At 37.2% G+C, this 18,663-nt stretch overlaps 1 protein-coding gene across 1 annotated transcript in view; it reads left to right on the forward strand.

Moving 5' to 3' along the window:
* LOC125255260 (cadherin-12) overlaps positions 1-18,663 on the forward strand; it is a 180,239-nt gene that overhangs the window by 100,772 nt on the left and 60,804 nt on the right. Inside the window, exons 3-5 of the mRNA XM_048170327.1 lie at positions 2,189-2,483; positions 11,721-11,840; positions 16,584-16,751. Of these exons, the coding sequence (XP_048026284.1) occupies positions 2,189-2,483; positions 11,721-11,840; positions 16,584-16,751 (583 nt within the window). The remainder of the gene's footprint in view (positions 1-2,188; positions 2,484-11,720; positions 11,841-16,583; positions 16,752-18,663) is intronic.

Here is an 18,663-nt window from a genome sequence, read left to right on the forward strand (position 1 = left end):
TCTCTTCCTAGTTAATTTATAGCATCAAATAAACATGAACGAACATCAGAAGGAATGCTGTTTCAACCGCGGAAAGCCATTTTTCAAGTTCAAGTCCACCAACGTTTATCTACTAAATCCCCTGACTGCTTTGTCAGACAAAATGGCAGATTCGGCGTTATGATTGGTTAGATCGCCTGTCAATCAAACTCTCGGCGAAAGGTCAATTTATGAGATAGCAAATAAGGTGCAGATTTGAAAGTCAAATTAAAAACAGAATAAAATTCATATAACAGCAGTAAAAATAGATATGTGTCTAGCTAAATAAATAAATGTGTATATATAATTATAAAAAATAAAATTACATAAAAATAAATTATTTATTTTACTTGCAATTGTATACATTTTCATTCTTGTCATTCTTAAAGACATTCAAATTCCAAATCAAAATCATCTGTGTGTGGAAAATTATTTAAAAAATGTCTCATTAATTCCTCAATAATAAAACTCGTTAATTAAAAGGGAGACCATTGATACAATTTAAATTTAGCCCAAACATTCTGATCATAGATTGAAAATTGAAAAAATATATATCATAAAATCAGACTTTTTTCTTCATAATTCAACTTCAGAGACACATTATCCTCCAAGACTAGCACAGCATCCCAGAAAATATGACTAGTCTGCTATAACAAAAATAAAATAATAAGTAATAAAAAATAAAAACAGGATTTAAGCAAAGCAGACAGAGAGACACGCAACATACTGTGCGGATAGAATTAGGTCAGGTTCATCTACCTGCAGGCTACCAGAGCAAATCACATCCTCAGAGTTCAAATCAAAGAAAATCTTTTAAGCATGCTGAAATGTGAAGTCAATGATGAAACACTAAAATTTTATGTCAGGAATAATTACATTATAAACTTCCATACTCTTATGTAGAGTTTATATAACACATACAGGGTATTCTTATATGTGTAATCAGTCTTTCACACCAGGGGTTCCCAACCATATTCCTAGATGCTGCATGTTTTCCATGTCTCCTTAATCGAACACACCTGATTCAGATCATCAGCTCATTAGTAGAGACTTCAAGACCTGAAATGGGTGTGTCAGACAAAGGAGAGATACAAAATATGCAGTGTTGGGGGGCCTCCAGGAACGTGGTTGGGAACCACTGTTTTACACTATACTGTATTGGAAAAATAAAGCAATGGTCCTCCCCTTAAAGGATTAGTTCACTTCAGAATTAAAATTGTCTGATCATTTACTCACCCCCATGTCATCCAAGGTGTTTATGTCTTTCTTTCTTCAGTCGAAAAGAAATCATGTTTTTTGAGGAAAACATTCCAGGATTTTTCTCCATATAGTGGACTTCAGCGGTTTTGAAGGTCCAAACTGCAGCTTCAAAGGGCTCTACATGATTCCAGATGAGGAATAAGGATTTTATCTAGCGAAACAATCGGCCATTTTCTTAAAAAAAAAAAAAAGACAAAAAAAAAACCTACAAATGCTCGTCTTGCACTGTTCTACGATGTGCCACGCATTACATAATCACGTTGGAAAGGTCACGCGTGACGTAGGCGGAAGTACCGCGGTAGAAAAACTCCATCTCATTTTCTCCTCCAACTTCAAAATCGTCCAACATCATTGTTTTACCCTTTTTTTTTTTTTTTTTGTAAAGGTCATTTTTATTGTAAACACTTGCTCGGTACTTCCACTTAGATCACACATGACCTTTCCAACAACAGAGCTAGTGCAAGACGAGCATTTGTGTTTAAAAAGTAAATATTTTTTTAAAAATTTTTAAGAAAATGACTGATTTACGTTTCGCTAGATAAGACCCTTATTCCTCATCTGGGATTGTGTATAACCCTTTGAAGCGGCAGTTTGGACCTTCAACCCATTGGTAGCCGTTAAAGTCCACTATAAGGAGAAAAATCCTGTAATGTTTTCCTCAAAAACCTTAATTTCATTTTGACTGAAGAAAGAAAAAAACAAACATCTTGGATGGTATGGCATTTAAATTCTAAAGTGAATTAATCCTTTAACTTCTTAATTAGCCATACACAACCCAATCAATATAATCAAATACACCACTAAGGTCATTAAAACACTCTTGTGTATTCCAGAGAGCCGTATTATACAGTATATCGTATATCTTTGCTACTGTTTGACACATTTGTGCTACTCTTTCTGTCTCCCTTAGTTACACACTGACTTGGATAAAGGGGATAGTGCAGTGAAATATACTCTCTCGGGCGAGGGGGCTGGAACCATCTTCACCATCGACCAGACCACCGGGGACATACACGCTTTGCGCAGTCTGGATCGGGAGGAGAAGCCTTACTACACGCTACGGGCACAAGCGGTGGACATCGACACCAACCGTCCTCTGGAACCAGAATCAGAGTTTGTCATCAAGGTGCAGGACATCAACGACAATGAGCCAAAGTTCTTGGAAGGCCCCTACACGGCTAGTGTACCTGAGATGTCACCTGTGGGTAAGAAGTCCAGTGCTTCCCACACATAGACTTTACTTGGGCGGGCCGCCCAAGTATAATATGGAGACACATTTTTGCTTTTATTATTTTTATCCTCTTATACTTTTATATCCGCGCAAGATAATGAAACCATCCGCGATCGATAAACTAGTTGTTTCGTACCTGCTCGTTATGTGTGCGTCAGAACTGTTTACTTCCGCTAACATTCCCACGGGCGCTGCATGTTGCAAAGTCACAAGGCGGCGCTGTTGCGCGTTCTACAAGCTCGCGCAACAGCGCTTCAGTCTGCTTCAAAGTGATTCTCAATCAATGATAAGCGCAGATTTATGCCAAGCGATTGCTAACGAACTCAAGTTGATGAATTTTTACTAAGTCTACTTCATGGCCTTTATATAAATTGTTTTAGACGATTGTAAGAATCTGAAGGATCAGCCTGCAATAGTACAGATATTTCAAAATAAGAGTCCTGGTGTATTTCGGGCTTGTTTATAATTAAGTCACATGCTAAGTTTTTTCTTTTTCTTTTGGGCATTATTGGCATTTTGGTTACACAATAAATTGTATTTAATTTGATTTCCATTTAATTCATAGTAAATTATTGTAGTCTTAGAAAAGACTAAGATAATTATTTGACACATATATTATTCATTTTATAAATTTTACTAGTAAAATCGGTGTCCCATTCACTGAGAGAGACACTATATGATAGCAAGGAGAACATAGGAAAAGGTGAACCATTTAAATGCTGTAATTATGCATAATAATGCATAATATTAGTATGTAATTAAATGTAATATGCTATGTAATTAAAATTAATTTCAATAAATAAAAATACTGTTAAAAATCACACATTATTTGTTTGTCACATGTAGTAGACCATTTTTGTGCCGTGGGTAATAGGAGAATTTTTCGCCCGGCTACCACCGCAAGTATATTTCAAACCTGTGGGAAGCACTGAAGTCCATTAAGATGGTTGCTTCTGCTGAAGCATGGGTGGTGTTCGGTGCTAGGGGCTTGGAATTCTGTCAGTAAAGCCCTGATTTTTACTTTATTTATTTTTAACTACAAGGTTCAATTTCACTAACATTAGTTAATACGTTATGAAGGAAATCATGAACTAACAATATTTTTACAGCATTTATTATTCTAGGATAATGTATAATGATTATAAATAAAAATATTATTACAAATTTATTTATAAATATTAAATCAATCAAATAATATCATTAATAAATAATGTTTGTTTATGCTACATTAATGTGAACTAATTGTTGTAAAAATGATAATGGTTCCTATATATAAGTGGCATATTTAAGTTTATTCTACTGCATAGCGGAACAATGCAAACAAATGTTGGAGCTAACAAAATAAAATAAAATAAAATAAAATAATAAAAATAATGAATACAAATCTGAAATTTAACCTATGGAAGCCAGTCAATGAAGCCTAAAAGTTACAATGATGATAGTCACAGTGTTACAAAAGCCAAGAAAACCAGATTCCAGCAACAAGCAATTTGTCTGTCCACACCATGGTCATCCACCAGACGTGACACGACAACAAGACGTGACAAGATCAATCAAAAATCACAGCCAAGCAGAACAGCATGTGGACGGCTCTCTCTGTCTGCAAGAGAACTGCACTCACAACGAAATGGATAATTAAATAAATGTTATACAATTTTAACATTATTACAAATAAACACTGAGTGAAACAATCTTTGTCATAAAATACACTTGTTTGTTCACACTGAGTTCACAGTTTGAACATTCTTGTTTCCTTTCATTTATTTTCAAGATCTGAGGTGAATTATCCATTGTTGCTGTCTGTATGGCTGTAAAGGTCATGCAAAATCATATTCAAACTCTCATTAAATTTATTTAACATTAAATAAAGCACATAATCAGTAGGCTACCTGTGATTATCATTAGCCTCTTTCACACGGCAATCGGTAAAACGTAAAATTCAGAATCTTTATCAGTACACGCAAGAAACGGCGTTCTGGCTTTTTACCGGTAAGAGACCATTCACACATGAGCACTAAAATACCAGTAAATTCTGTAATGCCAGTCATCGGAAATTATCCTTAATCAGTATTCGCCTGCATGAGGAGAAGCGCTTCAGTTTCATGTTTCATTTGACGTCTTAGTGACACACTTAAGGGGATGATTGAACAGCCTCTTTCACTGCACGGCAAGGCCGGGTCTCGAGCGCCCGTTGAAAAAGCTGCGAGATGTGGCGCAATTCAAAGACCATAAAACATAAAAAACTAACAGTTTTTCTCAGTCGCTTTGGTGCATTTCTCACATCACTTTATTTGCACAACAGTTAGTTCAATCTCCACAACATTTAGTCATTTGTGCACATCATAGTAGCAGTTTCTCATTTCCTTCGAACAAATTGCAAATGCTTTTGGACATGCATCAATTGCTTTCCTACAACTCTCTGCTATTTACAACATTATCATTTGCTTATGTCATGTCAGTCAAAATTAACTATACTTGTGAATGCTGAATAGTCATTCCATATAAAACTAATAATCCTCATTTCATTGCTTGAGTCACTACATACAAAAATGTTGAACTAGTTGTCAAAATCTGTCAAGCAAATTTTACACATTTTTTTTAAATCTTTTTTTCCTTGAAAATGTCTCCTAAATTGAACAATTTCTCTCAAGTGAATCTCAACTTTCACTGATGAGAAGGGGTGTGTGAAGCATTAGTTGCAACCAATGATAAGCCACTTCTCTACAATCACTGTCAGAGCTGAATCCCATAAATCCCCCACTTTACAAGCATATACGAACCAAGCAGGACATAGTGTGTACCATTTCTACAATACTGTGACACAGAAAGTGGAAGGTCAGCCTCATGGAAGAGGGGTAAGGGTGCGGGGAAGAAGGGGAAGGGGACAAAACAGGGGAAGAGGAAGAAGAGGCCAAGTACATAGGCAGTTCCCTGATGAAATCAGGGCTACAATTGTGGATCATGTTGTCAATCACGGCCTCACAATGGCTGAGGCTGGTCGAAGGGTGCAGCCAAATGTTGGGAAGAACCACTGTAAATTCAATTATTCAAACATTTTCGTTGGGAGAACAGGTGTGTATAAATGGACAGTAATTCAGCACTAAACAATCTGCACTGCACTACTGTCATTGTATCATACATGAAGCTTGCAGTGGGACAAGAACTTGTCACTGTACAATTTACATTTAGACGTACAGCTTTACTGCATCACACATTTAGTGTATTGTAGTGTACAGTAGTGTTACAGTAAAGATTTGCCATATGTACTGCAATATTGTTTACAGTTGTGCACAGCTCTACCCAAAGGGAGTTTATGTTTGTTGCAAATAAGGGTGTATTTTTTCTTTTGCACAATGCTGTGAACAAATTAGAATTGCAAAGAGCATATGCAGTAAAAATGTGAAACATACATATCAGTGTCTTGTACTCAGTTACCTCACTAAATACAGTAATGTGTAACTTTACTGTATTTTTCAAATGGCTGTGCAAATAGTATATAGTGCTGTCTTGAACATTTTCAGGTAGTGTCACCAAGATCTGACTTTTTTGCATTGGAAAACATTGACAGAGTAAACTGTCATAATGAAAACATGACAAAGCCATTTGACTATCTTGTTCATAAACAATGGTGTCAGGACTTTTCATCTTGATGACACTGACACTTTCATTGACATAAATACTTGCTTTTGAGGAATGACTTATCCATTTTGAGCAAGTGACACGCTTTTGCAGGTTATCAACTAGGTTTTGCAGTTTGTACTAATTGTTTTGAGAACTGCATTAACTGTTGTGCAAATGTAAATATTGATGTGAGAAATGCACCAAAGCAACTGAGAAAAACTGTAAAAACCAGCGGAGCTTACTGTAAACAACATGGAGTAATCACGCCATCTCCATAAGAAGTTTATGATTGGCCCAAAGCAGACTTAAAGAAGAAAGCATACATACTGGTAATTTACCAGTAAAGACTGTATGTGTGAAAGGGGCTATTGTCATCATTTGTAAGTTGTTGTTCCAGTCAATGAAATAGAAAACGAATGAACAAACGAACAATAAATGAATGAGTGAGTGAGTGAGTGAGTGAATAAATTAATGAATGAAAACGAAATAAGCCAATCAATGAAGCCTAAAGGTTACACGGATGATTGCGACAGTGTTACAGCGAGGGATGCTAGAGGTCATACATTACTCATGTTATGAGTTTGCCAAATATTCATTGGTGTGGCAGAGGGGAGCTAATCCAGATATTACTGTGTGCCGTCAGATAATGAGAAGTGCATGGGCTCCAAATCCCCGCCAAACTGGATTACACAGCCCTAGTAGGATTTCTCATCTCACAGGGTAGAAACCTTGATTGTATTACTGATTATTTCACCAAGGCATCTGCTCTGGGTGATGATGGCAGCGGGACCTTATTTTGTTACTGTCTCTAAAAAGGCTCGTCTCTAAAGCCGGCCAGAAGTTGTATTGATTTCCACACAGCCTAATCCAATAGCCGTAACTACTAGCAGATCAATGTAGCGCTATCCTCTTGCATTCATGGAACACATTGCAGAGCTTGTTAAAGTCATAATGGCCTCCATTATTTGTACAAATATTCTTAATCATGATGTCAAATATGATTGCAGACGATGCATCAATCCCCGAGGCCACGCTGGGGAGCTATGTAATATGACGCTACGTTCCCTGCAAACATGACGGTCGATGAAATGCTGGTTCCTTTGTGTTATATAACATTTAACTGGGTACTTCACTGATTTATAGTCTAAAGAAGAGAACCAGTTTAGTTGGAAACATCATAGTCGGGCCCACCATAGTTGTTTGAACTCACTGCATGCTACTGAAACATTTAATCGCAAACCTATTTGAAATTAGACTTCAACAACGAAATTTGATTACAGATTTATAGCAGAAATGATACAGAGAAGCAAACACGCAAAATAAAAAGCATTAATGACATTTATAATATAATAACGCAGCACATGTCTCAGCATTCATCTATGCTCTGGTATATTTGTCATGACAAGGGTTCACTAAACAATATCCATTATTACTTTTAGTTTAAAAACGTGTGCACAATTAAAGTAATATTGATGGATTCTCATTTGTTTACAATGTCTAATTTATACTAAACGTCAAACAGTTTAATAACACTTTATTTCGATAGTCCACTTTAGATATTCTACTCATTTTAACCTGACTTTGACTACGTCAACTACCAGTCATATTATTAGAGAGTATTACCAGAGTATTATTAGACTGTCTGCTTAATATCTGCGAACACTTGTTTTTTTTTTTCAATGGTCCCTCAGTAATTTTGCAACTCCATTTAGTTCATTTTAATCTTTATTATTATTATTTGTATAGCACTTAATGTATGGTAATTTCGACAAAGTTGCTTTACGAACTGCCGGAATTGCCTGCAATGATACAGCGCAGTAAACAGAAGCAGTAATTCTCTGGGACTCACGATCATTTGCAGTCACAGGCCCCAAGAGAGATGAGTCTTAAAAACGGGCCTGAACGAAAGCATTTACTGACTATTTTAGGAAAAGCAAGATTTGGTGGAACTGTAAGTGTTTGAGAAGAAGTCTGTTGTGCTTCAGCATTGTGAAACAATGATATGCAAGTAAACAAGTCCTCTAAAAACAACATGAGGTTATCTTATATATTACAATTATGTATTTGTCTTGATCTACTCTATGTTTTTGTATAATTTACTTTTGGCAGTACTATGCTAGTGTCTTCTGTTGAGTGTTCTGTTGTAGTATGTAATTAAGTTGGTCTATTCAAGTGGCTCCCTGTGGTCGAAGAGAGCAGCGCTGAGGAATACTTATCACCCCCCCCCCCCCCCACACACACACACACACACACACACGCACACACACATACATACATACACATAAGTAAACTGCATTCATCAAGTCAGAGAGTTTTAAAATCAAGAACACAGTGAACAGGTAATTAACCCACAGAATTTAATTATGGAATAAAGGCCCGTCTAGATTAATACAATCAAAGTTATTACCGCAATGTATCACTGCTGGATAATCCACATGATATCTTCAAACGTGATATCATATCATTCTTGATGATCGTAAGGATAAAACAACTGGAAATATAGAGTGCGTAGAAAGTTTAATTACATCTTATGAAAGCTGATACTGTAAAACTGAAAATTACAGAAGAGAAATCACTTGTTACAACATACTGTACATAATATCACTGATGTAAATCACCTTTCATCTGATAAGCACAAAGCAAATGGCAGACAATTTTATTTAGAATAAAGCATTTTTTTTTTTTTTGCTTGTGAGTTTAAAGAGTTTTTCATCATGGAAATGCCACGTATATATTCAGATAAACAAAAGAAATAAGAAAAGCTTTGCATGGCAAGAGGTAAAAACCAAGAGTAAAAGTCTGACATACAATTTGGTGTCGAGCTTAATAAACTACATGCCCTATCCTGCACCAAAGCCCTTTTCATGTTGCTTCCCCTGAGGATGACAGATCAGGGTAATTCACTTTGAGATTGCCTTTTCCTTGATCTGAATGGCAACGAAATGAAATGAAACCCTCCCCTTCCCAGTGGAATCAAAGCTACTCATGATCTCAGATAGCGAAATGTGAATAGACCGGTTTATAAGTGCACCATAGTCCACCATTGAAGCAATAGGCCTATTTTGCAGATGTCTGTGTGATTTCTATTGTGGCTGCCGCCACCACAAAGACTTCTTGCTGTTACGCACAAACACGAGAGGAGGATTCCTGCAATTCTGCCTTGCCTTTGACCATATTTCTTGACATTGGATATATATTTTTTCAGGTTACAGGATTTTGCTCTGACAGAATGTGACTATAATTTGGAGGTCACTTAAAGGAGGGGAACTGTGTAGGTTTTTAATGTTTTTTACCTCTTTTATGTGGAGGCCAGAACGAAAACATATTGATGTGTGCTGAGAGAACTCAAAAAAAAAAAAAAAAAAAAAAAAAAAAGGTAATTGCATCAGATGCTTGAAAAGGACTTCCATTGGGAAATGGCCTTGATTTAAAATCTGTACAATTACTTCATTTATTTTGGTTTTTTGGGGGTTTTTTTCCCACCTCTCTGTCTCTCTCTTCCAAGGCCTTACTTTTTTTTTTTCTTCTTCTGCTTTTTCCCCCATCTCATTTCAAACAGTACACTGTGATAATTCATTCTACTTTGTGGTCAAAAGTAGTGTTCAAAAAGTGTTCTAAACAATCTTGATAAGATATTACAAAAAAATTTAATATCTTTATATAATATTTAAAGATAGAACGGTATATAGAATGACAAATAGAATGACAGATAGAACGACAGACAGATAGAATGACAGATAGAACGACAGATAGAACGATAGATAGAACGACAAATAGAATGACAGATAGATAGAATGACAGATAGAATGACAGATAGAACGACAGATAGAATGATAGATAGAACGACAAATAGAATGACAGATAGATCGACAGACAGATAGATAGAATGACAGATAGATAGAATGACAGATAGATAGAATGACAGATAGAACGACAGATAGAACGATAGATAGAACGACAAATAGAATGACAGATAGGACAGACAGATAGAATGACAGATAGATAGAATGACAGATAGAACGACAAATAGAATGACAGAACGACAGATAAAATGACAGATAGAACAATAGATAGAATGACAAATAGAATGACAGACAGAACGACAGACAGATAGAATGACAGATAGAACGATAGATAGAACGACACATAGAATGACAGATAGAATGACAGATAGATAGAATGACAGATAGAACGACAGATAGAATGACAGATAGAACGACAGATAGAATGATAGATAGAACGACAAATAGAATGACAGATAGATCGACAGACAGATAGATAGAATGACAGATAGATAGAATGACAGATAGAACGACAGATAGAACGATAGATAGAACGACAAATAGAATGACAGATAGAACGACAGATAGAACGATAGATACAACGACAAATAGAATGACAGATAGATCGACAGACAGATAGAATGACAGATAGATAGAATGACAGATAGAACGACATATAGAACGATAGATAGAACGACAAATAGAATGACAGATAGAACGACAGATAAAATGACAGATAGAATGATAGATAGAATGACAAATAGAACGATAGATAGAACGACAAATAAAATGACAGATAGGACAGACAGATAGAACGACAGATAGATAGAATGACAGATAGAACGACAGATAGAACGACAAATAGAATGACAGAACGACAGATAAAATGACAGATAGAACAATAGATAGAATGACAAATAGAATGACAGATAGAACGACAGACAGATAGAATGACAGATAGAACGACAGATAGAACAATAGATAGAACGACAAATAGAATGACAGATAGAACGACAGATAAAATGACAGATAGAACGATAGACAGACAGACAGATAGAACGATAGATAGAACGATAGATAGATACAACGAACGAATGACAGATAGATAGATAGATAGATAGATACATAGATAGAAAGATAGATAGATAGATAGATAGATAGATAGATAGATAGATAGATAGATAGATAGATAGATAGATAGATAGATAGATAGATAGATAGATAGTTAGAATATTCTATCTATCTATCTATCTATCTATCTATCTATCTATCTATCTATCTATCTATCTAACTATATATTTCCTATAACACAAGCAGGAGTGTGATATATATAATCAGAAAACAGTTCCTGCAGAAAAATAAAATGAATCATTTATAACATTACAGAGAAACAACACACAATTGCTGCTAAATTGCGAGATGGTGGAAGTGCAGAATACTGCTGCATTTCAGTAAAACACAGTGATTCAGCGGCCCATGACCAACAGCTCATTCTACAGTACAGATAGTTTGTCATTTACTGGGCAATTTAAAAGTGCTCCCTTTGTAATGTAAAAACTGCTATTTCAGACATATCGAAATGCAGTGGAAAATCAGTACATAGGAATCGACTTGGTTTTATGTCAGCCCATCATAACCAACGCATATTAATGGCGTGCCTATACTGTAGGCCTGTTTTCGAGTCACGGTCAGACCCTACATTCAATCTGCCAAGGGCCGATCCGTGAGCTATTACAGTTATAACCTTGAACATAGCACTTCATACCACACGATATCTATTCATGTGAATATCCTCTGTCTGTTTCCAGGTACGTACGTGATGAAGGTGACGGCAACAGATGCAGACGACCCTACATACGGCAACAGCGCCAGGGTGGTCTACAGCATACTGCATGGCCAGCCGTACTTCTCCGTCGACCCCAAAACAGGTAAAGCACTCATAGTAAACAAACATAAAACTGTCTGCTACATTAAAAATGAAATTATAATTATAACAAACAAGTTCCTCTGCTTAGTTTGAGTAATAACAACAGGCTAGGCTCATTAATTTCACAGTTCACAGGTTTCAACATAATTACATTCATTGACCCTATTAGACAAATAAGCTCGGTGGTTTGATTTGATAATGTGGACAGCCAAGAAAATGGATTTGTAACTCAAAATGAACTGCAATTCATTTTGAATAGCAGAACAGAAACAGACATCCTGTTAGCTAAACAGGCCTGAAAAGATCTATATTTATACAATCAGGTACTATACATTTCAGACCCCAATACCCTCCAAGTAGAAAATAAAGTCAGCTCGGTAAAAGCAAATGGATTATTCTGTTGTTTATATGGCTGGAAGAACTGTAGCATCATCAAATGATGCAGCAAATAAACTGCCTATTATATTCTGCCAGTGAATATTTTGTTATGCAATATTCAGGAGTGTTTACTGCAATGAAAGTGAGTCTACAAATGCATTCCAGTAGACTGTAATATCCAATATGTAAAAGCACAAACCTGCAAGGTAAACTTGAGGCACAGAGCATGTGTGAGCATTTCCCACTTGTTTTCGGTATGTTTACGGCCCTTGTTGTACAAGTATGAAGCATAGCAAACGGGAATACATGAATAAAAAAAATATAATATCTTGGGCTCAAAGAGTGACATTCTGCAGCCGAACAAATTAAATGACTAGTAAGGAAGAAAAAAAAAAAAAAAAATGGCAACACAAACCGACAGTAAAAGCAGTGAGACGAGGGCGGGAAAAAGAGGCAGGGGGTAAAATGCATAACGGAATCAACGCTGAGAGTCGTGAGAGAAAACAGACTCAGGAAACACACACCTTAAAGGAACAGTTCACCCAAAATGAAAGTTTGCCACCATTTAATCACCCCCATGTAGTTCCAATCAAGTGTTATTTTCTTTCTTCCCTCTTTGAAATACAAAAGGAAGACCTCAGGCAGAGTTTCTGCTTTCAGTGCAAGAAAAATGTATGATGATGCTGTAAATGATAACAAAATGTCATTTTTAGGTGAACTGTTCCTTTAATTACTGACACAAACTTCAAAAGAGAGATCTGTCTATGCGAAACTAAAGTCAAAAAACAGATCCTCCCTGTAACAGGCCCAGAGAATTACATGTGACATCCCTTTTATGTTTCATCTGAAACTGGCATTGTATGAAGGTCCGTGTCCTTCTTAACTGCTCACCGCCATGTCTAATTCATCCTATGAAGTGCTCTCTTGATCTGGGAAAGCTTCTTGTGGCATTGGGAAACGCATTAGTTGTGCTTAATGGAAGAAAAGCGAGGGAAGGTGTTGCTACATTGGCTTTGTCAGTTTGATAAGACTGTTAAGTATCAGAAGCTTTAGGACTGACCTCAATCTTTTAGCTAGAGAAAAACACTTGAAAGTGCAGGTGTATATCACTGGTTTCAGGAAAGATTTTATGCCCAAGGAGAACATATTTTATGTTCTGTGGTACTTTAGAAACCATCTATGTGCTGGAACTTTAAAGAACCCAGGAGAGCTTTTCCTTTGTTAACTGCTGATTCCTAGAGGCAATAAAGTGTTCGGAAGGGGGAATAATGAAATATGAAAAATCAAGATTTTTTTCTTTTCTTTTTTTTTTTTCAAAGAACCACATAGCCATATATATTTTCCAGCGTTTTATGTGCTATGTACTGAATTCCACTGAAAGCATTAATGGAAACTAAACTGCAAAAAATAGTTAAATCAGAAATTGCCGTCATGTTACAAGTTACAAACATAAAGACATTAACATACAGACGCACACATTTACAATTCAGTATTCAGCAACTTGCAGTTTGAATGACAATATGAACTTAGATATATGAACTGTCCATGCAAAGAAGCCAATCAAAACAAAAAGTCACACAGACGTCTTAATGGTACAGTAGGAAAAACAAAAAAAGTCGTTTAAATGAATATTCCAGGTTCAATACAAGTTAAGATTAATCTTGTGGCTCAAATGTAGATTGGCACAAAAAATTATCTTGAAAGCAGAAACATTAAGGTCCCCTCCCATGAGGAATGTCCAATCAATTGCTGATTAACAATATCAAGTCACACCCTACTTTTTTTTTTTCTTCAAATTGATCAAGAAGCCATTTTACTCATATGCATGGCGTCACAATAGGCTTCACATGTGTTGAACTCTGAATATTCCTTTAAAGGTGCCCTCAAAGACCTCCGTAAAACAGGCGAATCTCAACATAACACCGACTGTTACGTAACAGTCGGGGTGTACGCCCCCAATATTTGCATATGCCAGCCCATGTTCCCAACATTATCATTATGAAAGGCATTAGACAAGAGCAGTCAGTATTAACGTCTGGATGTGCACAGCTGAATCAACAAACTAGGTAAGCAAGCAAGAACAGCAGCGAAAAATGGCAGATGGAGCAATAATAACTGACATGATCCATGATATCATGATATTTTTAGTGATATTTGTAAATTGTCTTTCTAAATGTTTCGTTAGCATGTTGCTAATGTACTGTTAAATGTGGTTAAAGTTACCATCGTTTCTTACTGTATTCATGGAGACAAGAGCCGTCGCTATTTTCATTTTTAAGCACTTGCAGTCTGTATAATGCATAAACACAACTTCATTCTTTATAAATCTCTCCAACAGTGTGTAATGTTAGCTTTAGCCACGCAGCATAGCCTCAAACTAATTCAGAATCAATGTAAACAATATAACAGTATACAATACTCACATAATCCGACGCATGCATGCCGCATGCATGACGAACACTTTGTAAAGATCCATTTTGAGGGTTATATTAGCTGTGTAAACTTTGTTAAGGCACTGTTTAAGGCAAGCGGGAGCTCTGTGGGCGGAGAGCACGGGATTTAAAGGGGCCACAGCATAAATCGGCGCATTTATAATGATGCGCCAAAATAGGCAGTTAAAAAAAATTAATAAAAAAAAAATCTATGGGATATTTTGAGCTGAAACTTCACAGACACATTCTTTTAAAAACATAATCTAGGGCACCTTTAATTCTAACAGTCAGAGAAAATGTTGAGAATGATCAAGTACAACAATATTTCAGCCATTAATAGAGGAAGAGGCATTTTTAGTATCTAGTGGTTTAGTTATGGCATCGGTAGTCTCGCGTACCGATAGGTACCGTAAGGACGTTTGACTGACATGTAACGCAACCAATCACAGTTCGTTTTGTTCCGCGTCATGTTTAGTGAGGGATAAAAATGTAAAGTCAATGTCACTACAATAACTGACCGGCATGCTTCTAATAAAATATTCATTCAAGAATGCAAACTTCACATACTTTTGAAAATCCAGCGTTTGATCCTGATAAGTGCTATTGTCACAGTTGTAAACACATAGGCTTTCCTCTTCTACAAGGGGGTTTGGCGTCACGGTAGAGGTCTGCATTCCCGCGGCTGTCCCGCGGGAACGCGGGACCCGATCAGATTTCTTGCTGCGCGGGATTAAATTTTGAATGAAAGGCGGATTGCGGTCGGTAACTATGCATTAGGCGGGAGCGGGCGGTCTGGCAATAACCCGGTCGCTCCCGAGATGCATTGACATCCGCGCATCTGTGCTTGAATTTGAAGTGAACAAAACTTTCTGCAGTGGTGGCGTTCAAAAACCTGACAAGATATGTTCTTTGCATTAGAGGTGCGCGAGTGCACGTTCAGAGAACATTCAACCTTTGTGATCGGATTTTGGAGGAGAGACGTTCTGAAACGGTCGCAACAAATCTTGTATATATGCAACATTTTATATTTGTTATCCTCAATCACTCTCTTTCTTTAGGGGAAGTTTAAACGCGAGATTCTGAAAACGATCTTTTGCGGGACCCGTCGGGTCGGGAAGAAAATCACTGTATGCGGATAGCGGGTGAACACAGAGTGAATTTTAGGCGGGAGCGGGTTCGTGCGGAATAGAACCACTGCGGGAGCGGGACGAAAAAAACAGTCCCGCGCAGACCTCTACTTCACGGCATTTGTTTCCAAGTGGACCGTTAAAGAACGTGACACACATGCCTCCCGGACGTCCCGTAGAATTCAACCAACCAGATGACGACTTCGAAAATTGCTTAGCACACCATGTTATACCGGTTAAAAAACTGTTGGTACATTTTACCACCACAACAAATGTGTTAAAACATAGGTAACATCTCATCAGCCAGGAAATACCTATAAATATGTGTAGCAAACTTTGTGAAGCAGGACTAACCTATAACCCCCAAACATTAAGTTGAACCCTAAAACAACACAAATGTAATGTGGGTAGGTCATGCTGAGAGGAAAATCGATTTTCAGGACATCAATAATAGCATAGAAATGACACACTGCACCTTTAAGTTCAATTTGCTTTCCACAATGGTACAGACTACCATCCGTTTGCTTTTTTTGCCGCTCTCAATTTTCTTATCTCAGTTGTGTCTGTTATTTTAGATTACCATTCACATCCCTTTCTCAGCAGGCCTCATTCTCAGGTCTAAACCCTATTCTTCTCCTCACCTTACCCTCTTTTCTGTAATCCGATTCTCTCTGCACACTGATACCTGCCTGTATTCACAGCCTCTTCATCTGCACTTTCTGTCTACCTCACGAGCCCTTTATCGTCCTTTTCTCTGGTCTCTTCTTTCCATTAACACAGTCTCTCTCTCTTTTGATCTGTGCGCAGGGGTGATCAGGACAGCTCTACCCAACATGGACCGGGAGGTGAAGGAGCTGTATCAGGTTCTCATCCAGGCCAAAGACATGGGCGGGCAGTTAGGTGGTCTGGCAGGGACCACCACCATCAACATCACCCTGAGTGACGTCAACGACAACCCACCTAGGTTCTCTAAAAGTAAGACAACTGATAAACTACCAACTCATGTAAACTCAAATCAATCAAAAATTTTGAACACACTTGGGGTCTCATTTATAAAGCGTGCGTACGCACAAAACGGGGATGGAAACGTGCGTACGCCAGTTCCCACGCAAAGGTTGTGATCTATAAAAACAAACTTGACGGGAGAATGTGCGCACCTTTAAGCAAACTTTGAGCTGTGCGTACGCACATTCTGGAGACAAAAGTGATATGAATTGAGATAGTAGATGTGCTACTTTCGATCACTTTTCCAGTGACTCGCTGTTTTAATGACAGCGAGGAGCGCTGGAAGCACAATAATTCCTCTTTAAACTAAACTGCAGATGTTATGACAAAATATTTTTTCGAGAATGACGATCAGTGATGCACACTTAACTTAGATATTATGGAAGACACTGCTGGATTCGGTGGTCGAACGGTCCGTTGTCCAGTTTGAATAGGTCCAATAATATCTTACTGTACAACCACAGCTGCAGGAGGTGTTGATGTCGTGTGAAGGATCTTCAAACAATTACTATTTGAAGGATATCATTTGAGGAAAACGGTAAGATTTGCATGTTTTCTTTTTAAAATACTTTGTCAGTGACGCGCCGTTTCAGACAATTGTATTTACACTGCAATAAATAGGTAGGCCGATCTGTTTCCACTAAAAATAGCCTATAAACTTCCTAAAAGATATGTTCACCTTATCAGCAAAACTGCATAAATTTGATTTGAATTGTTTAAAACTATTAAAATACTATCTGGCCAGTGGAAATGAATGAATCAACTCTATTCTAAAGTAAAGTATTTTATACAATTTTGTTTTTATGGATATTTTGATATATTTATTCTAAAACATAAAGAGGATATTGAATGATCTTTATCAATATAATGTGTGGCACAAATTGCATTTATAGTCCATATCTAATATTTTCCAATGTCTTGTACCTTTGACGGTGTTAACCGTGAATGTCACGTGGATGGGAATATGTATGGAAATGATATGCAGATGAGGTCATGCATAGTAAAACTATGCGTCGTAAGCTCCATATATGGTGATTTCGGGGAGGAGATAGGGTGGAGATGCACATACGCACAATCTTCCGCTGACTGGGATTTATAAAGGGATTTGTGCGCAGGTTCTGGCGTACGCATGGTTTTATAAATCTGATTTTTTTTTGTGCGTATGCAGAATCTAGCTTTTGCGCGTACGTACACTTTTAGTAGGGATCCTACGCACAGTTTTATAAATGAGACCCCTGCTCATTCTTTTATTTTCAGCATTTTAGATTAATAATAAAGCCATCAAAACTATGAAATAACACAAATGGAAGTATCGGAACTATACTGTGATAAAGAATTTTGGTAACACTTTATTTTGATGGTTCCCCAACTAGGGTGGTCAAATACCAGCATTTCCCCCTAACATTTTGAGCACTATTGAGTGGATTCTTATTCTTATGTCTATGATTGGCTACAAAGATCAACGCTTCAAAAACATGTTATAAATAGACATCAATGACACTCTTCACCAAGCACTTACACAGATACATACGGGAGCGTTTGAAAGCAGGCGTCTATCGGGAACCTTCTGTCAGCGGATATATTAGGGACACCTGCTTTCAAATGCTCCCGTGTGTATCTGTGTAAAATTTCAGTACCGACTTAGAACTGAAGTCGTTACTTTTGACAACCCTATCCCCAACAGACATTCTACAGACTACTTTACAAGTACACCCTTAGGCCAAGCCAAAAAGGGCAAAATATTTAGTGACCATTTTAATCACAAATCACTGGCCAGGAAATGAACAAGAATTGCACAAATACTGTAGATAAAGTAACTTGGCATGGAATAGCCTTCCCCAACTTGCAGACAGCTTTTTACAGGAAGAAGAGTCAGTGTTGT

This window comes from Megalobrama amblycephala, linkage group LG20 (genome assembly GCF_018812025.1).
Source record: "Megalobrama amblycephala isolate DHTTF-2021 linkage group LG20, ASM1881202v1, whole genome shotgun sequence".
Lineage (NCBI taxonomy): Eukaryota > Metazoa > Chordata > Actinopteri > Cypriniformes > Xenocyprididae > Megalobrama > Megalobrama amblycephala.